Source organism: Squalius cephalus (genome assembly GCF_949319135.1).
Source record: "Squalius cephalus genome assembly, chromosome: 18".
NCBI lineage: Eukaryota > Metazoa > Chordata > Actinopteri > Cypriniformes > Leuciscidae > Squalius > Squalius cephalus.
The window spans coordinates 12,940,723-12,950,927 of record NC_137139.1 but is presented as its reverse complement, the minus strand read 5'-3'; the positions used below and the strand labels follow the sequence as shown (position 1 = coordinate 12,950,927).

The window sequence follows — 10,205 nt, the reverse complement described above, 5'->3', positions numbered from 1 at the left end:
AATATTTATTTTTTTTCCGAGATGAAAATTTGAGTGCCGTCAAGAGAAGAGGTTTCATTTAAGCGTCGCTTGATCATTTTGACCAGGCTGATTGTAATGATGAGTCACATTCACCTAAAGCTGCATTAGTCACTTCAAATACACTGTAAAAGATACAAATGTTCTCAGTTTGCAGAAAACACACTAGTTACATTGTGTGTGTTGATATGTGAGGTCAGCTGATTTTTTAGTGCAGAAAACACTGAGAAGGGACGTCGGTTGATGTTGTAGTGTATGAGCTATAGCTGAGTGGAGTTAATTATGGAAACTGATGAAAGATTGCTAGGTTAGTTTCCATATCAAGAGGACAACCACAGCATCCTTCCTGTGTGTTTGAGACATGAATGAGTTTCAATCCCGCTGTCTCCGTTGCAAAAATTAGGCAAATTCTATACGTAAGCATTTGTGAAAAGTTTAATTCTGGCTCTTTCTTCTCTACACACCCATGGACAGGTCTTGGGGTCGGTAGTCTTTCTGCTCACCAAGGCTGCATTTGTTTGATCAAAAATACAGTAAAAAACTGTAATATTGTGAAATTTAAAATAGCTGTTCAATATGTTTTAAAATGTCATTTAGATCAAAGCTGAATTCTCAGCATCATTACTCCAGTCTTCAGTGTCACATGACCCTTCAGAAATCATTCTGATATGATGCTCAAGAAACATTTCTGATTATTAGTGTTGAAAACAGTTGTGCTGTTAGTTCAGTACAGTTAGTTCAAAAGAACAATTTATTTGTAGCATTATAAATGTCTTTACTGTCACTTCTGATCAATTTAATGTTTCTTTGCTGAACAAAAGTACTAATTTCTTTCAAAAAGCAAACAAATCTTTACTGAAAATGTTCAATTTCCAATTAAAATACTACTACACATCTTTACATATACAATGCGCAATGGATAATGTCAGTCAGTCATGATCACGTGACATGAAGCGCATCACGATTATTACAATGCACTGCAGTTCACCAAATAATTCAATAAATGGTCATGAAACATTGACTTGAGTTGAAATCGTTTTATTATGCAAGGTTATTTGTTACACATAAATATCCGACTGACCAATCAAAATCAAGTATTTCAGAAAGTGTGCAATGACAAAGCAATAAAATAACACAAATGATAGACTTTTATCCCTGTTGCGGGTCAAAAGTCACAGTATACATTCACTATGCCGTGACAATCACTGCAGGTCTCAGTGCTCTAACATAAATACAATATTGTTCATTTTTATGAAGGTTATGAAGAAAGTTTTTAATATTTTGCAACCAAAGTTTTTTTTTTGTTTTTTTTGGTTAACTAAACGAAACAATGCACAAAATGCCATCATATTTCTTCGACAAAATAATCTCCTCAGGCTAGGTACTTCCTCAAAGTGCTCAGTGGGGTAAAAACGATTAAACCTAAATTTGAGGCCAAACGCCAACGCTTCCTGTGGGCTAGTTTTGCTCTTGTACGTCCTGTATGTTTTCGAGCAAACATCGAGCAGATCTGAGCCATATGTGGTAAAGGCAGCTATAGACTCACTGGACAGATGCAGGTCATTTATTTTTATTTTATAAACCTCTAAAACAAAACTTTAATTGACCTAAAACTGTTCGCTCATGCTTGTGTGTTTGATAGATAGAGCTCTGCAACTCCAACCCTTGAATTGAGCTTTACATCTTCTACTTAAAACTGTCTAACCAACTCAAAATTGTGCGGAATTTGAAAAACATGTTGAGTTTTAAAGCCTGAGCCATGGTCTAGAATGCCTTTCTCTGTTGTGAAAGTGTAATTGTTAACAGCTTGTGGTTTGGTCAGCAGCCGTCTGCAGGTAAAGCGAGACTGAAAGCGAGATTAAAACAAAGCAACGCCCACACATTTTTTCCGATGAAGTGGTCCTTCAAAGAAACTCACTGTCTAAGTGTCGCAAGGCAGTCTTATTTCACTCTCAGAAAGCTGAGTAAAAGTGGCGTGCTGTATGCCATGACAACCAGACATGTTGTGTGTGTTCGCATGCCGAAAATCCCTAAACATGTCAGCAAACACGCAAGGCATGAGTTCAGAATCAAACACTACACACTTTACATACAAAAACAACTCAATTAACCTTCATAAATAAAACTTCACATAAAACATTTCTGTTTGGGGAGTGCAAAAGAGTATAAAAATATTTTATAATGTACAGATATCAGACATGATTCGTCAGACTGGCGTCTCAGCAGCTCGGCTCATCCATGTCATCATCACTCCAGTCTGGAGGAGCATCCGTGCCAAAATAACGATCCCCGAAATTTCCTGGACACAAAAAAACATTCCCAAATTTGACATACATGTTTGGGTAGTACTCACATTTCACAAATGAACCCCTAAATCAATGTCGAAGAAATTGCATGAGCCGAGGTTTTTGACTATTATTAAATGCTGTCAAATATTTTGCTCATTGCTAGATTATGTCAGTTATTGAATTTCAGTAATGAACTATTTGGGTAAAATGTGCTTTATCATCATGAAATAATAGTCATTATTAACCTTAGTTAATGTAAATAAATACAACTTTTGATTTACAACTAATGATGTGTTAGTAAATGTTGAAATGAACATTAACTAAGGTTAATAAATGTATTTAACTAATATTAACTAATAAAACCTTATTGTAAAGTGTTACTGATTCTCTTTACTGTCATTTTTTAATTTTTACTTGATTTTTAGTGTTTAAAACAGAATTAAAAGCAGTACAACAAATACTATTTTGATACATTTAATTGAAATATCAAATATAATACATACATACATACATACGTGTGTGTGTGTGTGTGTGTGTGTGTGTGTGTGTGTATATATATATATATAAAGTTAACCAGCATTTATTTGCAATAGAAATCTTTCATAACATTAAAAATGTCTTTCCTGGCACTTTTGATAAATTTAATGCATCCTAGCTAAATAAAAAAATATTACTTTATAAAAAAAATAATAATAATAAAAAAAATTATATATATATATGACCCAATTAATTATATAATAATATATAGTCATGAAAAAAATTCACATTGCTAAAAACCTATAAAAAAGCAACGTATAGTTTATATCTTATGATTTAGGGTGAAATATGTCTGGTTTTGTGAGACTGGCCTGTTTGTGTAAACGTAACTTGAAGGCATAAAGGAAAAAAGGCCACAGTCAAGCAAATAAAGCGATGGCTCACCTATGCCAGGGATGATGTGGAAGAGGTCATTGACCTTCTTGTCGACGGCGGTGGTGATGATTTTGACCTGAGGGAAGGCGTACGCCACCGAATGCACACCCATCTCAGCCATCAGCAGAGACACCAGCAGGATCTTCTCCTCCTGAACGTCATGATCCTGCACACACACACACACACGCTGCATGAGGCATGTCTACACACAACAACAGTGCCTTAGCAGGACATTTATTTCCCAAAAATATCATAATAGGGGTGGGTGATATTTCAATTTTAGTTCACTATAACAATATATATTATGATATATTTATTTTGTGTTATTTTATCTCATTTCTGTTATAAAAAAAATCAGCAAATTACAAACAATAAGTCAAAAAACAATATAACAAAAATATAAATTAAACAAATTCAGTTTTTCAGGTACAATAGGTTTATTTAACATGTAGTTAGAATTAGTACAGCAATGTAATCAAATGTAAAATTAAAATGTCATAATTTATTATTAAATATACAATTCTCATTCTCTCATCTTTAGTCAAGAGCAGGAAGTTATTTTCTCTTTGGCTTGATTCACATTAATGACACAGAGATACAGGTTTATTAGGCTGCTGTCACTTTAAGACCAAATGCACGGATCCATTATACTGATACACATCCGGTTTGCACACATCTGTTTACTCTCACTTGAGACATAACCGGCTGTGTTTACACGAACACTCCACACGCTGGGAATCTTGACATAATTATGTGTGTATTCGACCATTCAAGCGCAACAAGACGTGAAAGAGAACTGAATTCATGATGGCATGCTGGGAGACATGGCTTTCTGTGCACTAGGGATGTTGCGGTGACGGATTTTTTCCACCGGTTAATCGACGTGTAAAAAAAACGGTAATCCCGGTGTCACCGGGGTTGCGTGTCGGGGATTTAGCATGGCCGAAAATGCGGACGTGCACACGTCTCAATTTACTTTCACTTTAATTAGCGGCAATTCAGTAGCATTTGTTTGAATTAATCATGGGTTAATTTATTTTATTCTTAATAAAAATACACAAAACAATAAGACACTCGCTTGTAGTACACATCTTTATTGCAAAATTAATAATAACTTAACACACCATGTAAAAACTAAACAAAAGCACTTATGAAACACCTTTAAAGTGCATTTATTAACAAAACGAACCACTGCACACATCGTGCAAGTATCAAACAAGAAATTATATATATAAAAAAATCACTATTCGTTAAATAAAGTGCCTGCCTTTTTCAGCAAAAAAAAAAACACCGCACAACCATCGAATATGAAACGAACGAACATCAAAAACTTCGTTAAATAAGGTAGCCTACCCGAATAATCACTGGACACTTAAGTGCAAAAAAAAAACTAATATAAAAATTAAACTCACGTTTGCATTTCTCTTTGAAACCAGATCTTCCGCCATCCTTTGCCCGTTAGCTCGCCTCACTCTCCTCAAATGATAAATGAAATCGGACACCTGCTGCTTTACTGCGGCGCTCGTTCCGCTTACGCTAAATTACGAAGGCACGTAATCACTAACTGAATTAAGTGCTTTATTACTATAGGCTAAAACTTCAACACGATGGGGACGGTGCCGGTGGTCAAGTGCTATGACCGGTAGGTGGGTTAAACACCGTGTATCACCGGTAACACCGACTATCGCAACAAGCCTACTGTGCACCCGCTTACAGAAAGTACAGGTGCTGGTCATATAATTAGAATATCATCAAAAAGTTGATTTATTTCAGTAATTCCGTTAAAACAGTGAAACTTGTATATTATATAGTTCTCTTACAAGAGGTTCTCTCGTATTGCGTAGTTACTACGCTACGGGAAAGCCTTTCTTTCTCGAGATACTGAAGCCAAAAATTATCCTTAATTTTTATAATCTTGTCAACGCAGTGCGGCAGCCTGCAGACCTAGGGCAGGCTTACTAGCGTGCCCATTGGCTGCCCTGCGGCAACTGCAGCAGCCTACCGCTGAGCCCTTGGCGTGACGTCACGACCAATGAGCGCGCTTGGCGCGCTTAATGCGTCACAGCCCTCGAAAAGGGGTGTGGCTTAGCGTATAAAAGCGGGGCTCGGAGGCTGCTTCTCTGATTTCTGTCTTTTCAGCGAAGCTCTACGCATCGCTGCTCTCTGAGGAAGCCGCCGTCGAAACAAGCGACCAGCACGCCGAGGATCTCAGCCTGAGGACGCCGGCCGCCTTCGCCGCCTTCAGCTTTCCCTGCCTGCTTCGCTATCCGGCGAATATATCCTTTTACTGCTCTGTGTTGTATGTGTTTGTGTTCGCCCCGCGACACACTTTGCATCTAAAAGAGCGCGAGGCGTTGTTGCAAATGCCTCGCTCATCCTGTGGCTCGTGCAGAGCCGCGCTCAGCGACGGAGACCGCCACGTGATCTGCGCTCTCTGCCTGGGTTTCGACCACGCAGCCCGCGCCCTTCACGGGCGGCTGCGAACAGTGTGAGGACTTGCCGATGTCGACCCTGCGGGCTCGACTCGCCATGTTTCACGATCCTCCACCTTCTCCGGCTGCCTCTTCCGGGCCGCGTAAGAAAAAACGCCGCTCTCAAAGGCCTTCCGAGCCGGTGGTTATAGCTGAGCGCTCGCCGGAGCCCCTCCCGCGAGCCTCGCTCTCTCCTTCTCCCCCGCCCTTCACCGACGCGCAGCGGCCGGCCTCTGCCCGCACTGCCGTCGCATCAGGGGGTGAAGCAGACCAGCTGGTTACTCCCCTCTGTCAAGCCGCGCAAACGGCGCCGCTCACAAGGGATGTCAGAACGGACGGTCACGGGCTATAGCTTCCTTTACGTTACAAGGAAGCTACCCCCCCCCCGGATGACGCACGCCCTCTCCCCCTCTGTTCGAGCCGCGCAAGGCGCCGCTCACAAGGGATGTCAGAAGTAGACGGTCACGGGCTGGCTTCCTTTACGTTATAAGAAAGCTACCCCGCGCCTCGGTCGCGCGCGTCACTCTCCGGCCACCTCCGTTTCTCACACATTTCTCAGTCCCCTCCTAGCTCAGGCGACTAGAAATATCTATATTGCAGTAAACGAGCCTGTTATACACGCACGCCTGCAAACAAACGATGTCACAGCACATAATGACATCTTCCCGCTCTCTCTCCCTTTGTTCGAGCCGCGCAACTGCGCCGTTCTCAAGGGATATCAGAGCGGACGTCACGAGCACCGGCGAAAGGAGGAAGAGAGAGTGATTTCGTCCCGCTTAGGCCGGACTTCCTCCAATCCTCGCATATTTCTCAGTCCCCTCTAAGTTCAGGCGGCTGGAAATACTAATACTGCAGTAAACGAGCCTGTTTTAATACACGCGCGCCTGCAAACAAACGCTCGGTCATATGCTCGCACTGACTGGAAGCTCATGTGTGCCCCTGTGGCTCAGCGGCAGAACATTAGGCTTCCGCACCAGAGATCCGTGTTCGAATCCGGCTCTGGCAGCAGAAAAACTTTTTTTCTGCTTGCTTCTCCGAGTTCGCGGCCAGCTTTCTTACATACAGAAAGCAAACCCGCATCTCACGGGATACATATTTCTCAGTCCCCTCTAAGTTCAGGCGGCTGGAAATACTAATACTGCAGTAAACGGGCCTGTCTTAATACACGCGCGCCTGCAAACAAACGCCGAAACGAAACACGACGCTCGGTCATATGCTCGCACTGACCGGAAGCTCATGTGTGCCCCTGTGGCTCAGTGGCAGAACATTAGGCTTCCGCACCAGAGACCCGTGTTCGAATCCGGCTCTGGCAGCAGAAAAACTTTTTTTCTGCTTGCTTCTCCGAGCTCGCGGCCAGCTTTCTTACATACAGAAAGCAAACCCGCATCTCACGGGATAAATATTTCTCAGTCCCCTCTAAGTTCAGGCGGCTGGAAATACTAATGCTGCAGTAAACGGGCCTGTTTTAATACACGCGCGCCTGCAAACAAACGCCGAAACACGACGCTCGGTCATATGCTCGCACCAACTGGAAGCTCATGTGTGCCCCTGTGGCTCAGTGGCAGAATATTACGCTTCTGCACTGGAGAACCGTGTTCAAATCCGGCTCTGGCGGCAGAAAAATATTTTTTTCTGCTGGCTTCTCCGAGCTCGCGGCCAGCTTTCTTACATACAGAAAGCGAACCCGCATCTCACAGGATGGTGCTTGAGTATTTATGAGCGTCTAAACATATGAGCCATCAAAGCATTTGCTCTATAACGCCGATGGTGTTACAAGTGTAGAAAATGTGCCCACTCCCATGTGCTCACTGCTACACACAAAACACGGTCTCCCCGGTAACGCTCACAGAGCGCACTCTCATAAAGCGGACACATGCCGCTTGAGTACTAAGTGTAGTAAATGTGCCCACAACTCTGTGCTCACACCTAGCTGCTGCCCGCTCTATCACACAGTTACCCCGGGTTGCAGATCCTCTAAAGCTCACAAACATTCCGGCTCTGGCCGAAGGTGTCATAAGTGTAGAAAATGTGCCCACTCCCATGTGCTCACTGCTTCACACAAACATGGTCCCCATGGTAACGCGCATAGAGCGCTCTCTCATAAAGCGGACACAAACCGCTCGAGTACTAAGTGTAGTAAATGTGCCCACAACTTTGTGCTCACACCTACCCGCTGCTCGCTCTGCCATTCAGTTACCTCGGGTCGCACACCCTCTAAGCTCCCAAACACTGGCCGTGTCATAAGTGTAAACTCTGCGCCCGCTCACGTGCACGCGCACTCACTTTTAGACATTACAATCCCCACGCCGCTTTCGCGCCAGGGGTGTTTGTCAGCAAATCGCGCTCCATCCTCTGGGACCGAGCTACCGAACGCTGTACAGCCGGCCAATACTGTTTACCAGCCCCCGTGTTCGAGCACCAGCGGCGCGCACGCCGCTCCATCCTCTCTGATACAGGTTCCCCAATCCCGCGCAGCGCGGCGATCTGAACCCAGAGACCATTCGACCCCTAGCTATGCATGCGGAAGCATGGGAAGCTATTCAGGGCGCGTCAGAATGGGTGCTGAGTACTATAAAACACGGCTATTCGCTTCAATTCGCTCGTCGCCCTCCGCGCTTTCTAGCACAGACGGAGACGAAAGTGAGTTCAGAAGCTGCGCACCTGCTTCAAGCTGAAATAGCGAAGCTGCTGCGCAAAAGGGCTATAGAACAGGTTCATCCTTCTCTGAGCGAGTCGAGCTTTTACAGCCGCTACTTCCTCGTACCCAAGAAGGACGGAGCGTTAAGACCTATTTTAGATCTGAGACATCTGAACAAAGCCCTCATGAGACGGCCGTTCAAAATGATCACAACCAGAAAAATCCTCGCGCAGATTCGCCCAGGAGACTGGTTTATCTCTCTCGATCTAAAAGACGCATATTTTCAGATCCAGATAACTCCCCGTCACAGGCCATTCTTGAGATTCGCCTTCAACGGTCGAGTATATCAGTACACAATCCTGCCCTTCGGCCTGTCTTTGGCACCCCGTACATTACGAAATGCATGGACACGGCTCTCGCTCCCCTGAGAAAACAGGGAATGCGAATACTGAATTATCTGGACGATTGGCTTATTCTAGCGCTGTCAGAGACGGAACTTGTGTCTCACAGAACAGCGCTTCTCAGCCATCTGGAGGATCTGGGTCTCTCGGTCACTGGACCAAGAGCTCGCTATCGCCCCGTCAGTCAATTTCCTTCTTGGAATAGAACTGGACTCGGTGGCTATGACGGCCAGACTGTCGGAGCAGCGCGCGCGCCGCATCCGCCTCCTCGCCGCATCCCTCCAAATAGGCAGCCGGGTTCCGCTGAGGACATTCCAGCGTATCCTGGGGCATATTGCCTCAGCTGCAGCAGCGCTCCAGCTGGGCTTACTGCGCATGCGCCCGCTTCAACGCTGGCTGAAAGCACGCGTGCCCCACCGAGCCTGGGCGGCCGGCGGCTTGCGAGTCAAAGTGAATCAGAGCTGCATTTCAGCCCTGCAGCCCTGGCTGGCAGCCGAATGGTATCACACAGGAGTGACTATGGGAGTGATTTCACACCGGAAAGTTGTCTCGACAGACGCTTCCAACCTAGGTTGGGGAGCGCTCTTCGAAGGCAGACCGGTCTATGGCCGCTGGTCAGACCAGGAGAATCTCCTACACATAAACTGTCTAGAGATGCTCGCGGTCGAGAAAGCGCTCAAACACTTCCTCCCATTCCTCCACGGTCACCATGTTCTAGTCCGCACGGACAATACATCGGTAGTGGCCTATGTGAATCGCCAGGGCGGTGTCAGATCAAAGACGCTCTGCACCCTGGCGGAACGCCTCCTCGTGTGGGCTCAGCACTCTGCGCTCGCTGAGAGCCGCGCATGTGCCTGGCCACCTGAACGAGGGCCCCGACAGACTGTCCAGGGACAACGTTCCCCCTGGGGAGTGGTCTCTACACCCCCAAACAGTCCAGTCACTGTGGCGCCGTTTCGGCAAAGCGAAAGTCGACCTTTTTGCGTCAAAAGACAACGCTCATTGCCCAGAGTTCTTCTCGAAGAACGAGGACGCGCTGGCCCAGACCTGGCCCAGCGGCCCGCTGTATGCTTTTCCCCCGGTCTCTCTGCTGCCTCAGGTCATCAAGAGAATCAGGGAAGCGCGCCACACAGTGCTCCTCTTAGCCCCATACTGGGAGAACCAAGCTTGGTTCCCGGATCTAATACAGCTGGCAGACTCAGCCCCCTGGCCGATACCGGTGAAGAGAGACCTTCTCTCTCAAGCCCGCGGCTCGATATGGCATCCCCATCCAGAGCGCTGTCTCTGCATGCGTGGAGCCTCAACGATTACACGCTGATCTGCCAGACGGGGTCATGAACACGATCATACAATCTAGAGCCCCCTCTACGAGGCGGCTCTACATGTCGAAATGGTCAGTGTTTAACAGATGGTGCACTGCTAAGGGGCTCGATCCACAGACATGTGGGGTATCGCGAGTACTGTGTTTCCTTCAAGA

The 10,205-nt window shown here is 45.6% G+C and overlaps 1 protein-coding gene across 4 annotated transcripts in view; it reads right to left on the bottom strand.

The window, feature by feature from the left end:
• Positions 1-1,040: 1,040 nt before the first annotated feature.
• The window catches only part of uckl1b (uridine-cytidine kinase 1-like 1b), a 42,750-nt gene continuing 33,585 nt past the window's right edge, over positions 1,041-10,205 (bottom strand). For all 4 annotated transcript variants that reach the window (XM_079849810.1, XM_079849809.1, XM_079849811.1 and 1 more), the window contains exons 14-15: positions 3,228-3,384; positions 1,041-2,317 (exon numbers count right to left, since the gene is read on the bottom strand). In XM_079849810.1, the coding sequence (XP_079705936.1) occupies positions 2,238-2,317; positions 3,228-3,384 (237 nt within the window). In that variant the 3' untranslated portion in view covers positions 1,041-2,237. The remainder of the gene's footprint in view (positions 2,318-3,227; positions 3,385-10,205) is intronic.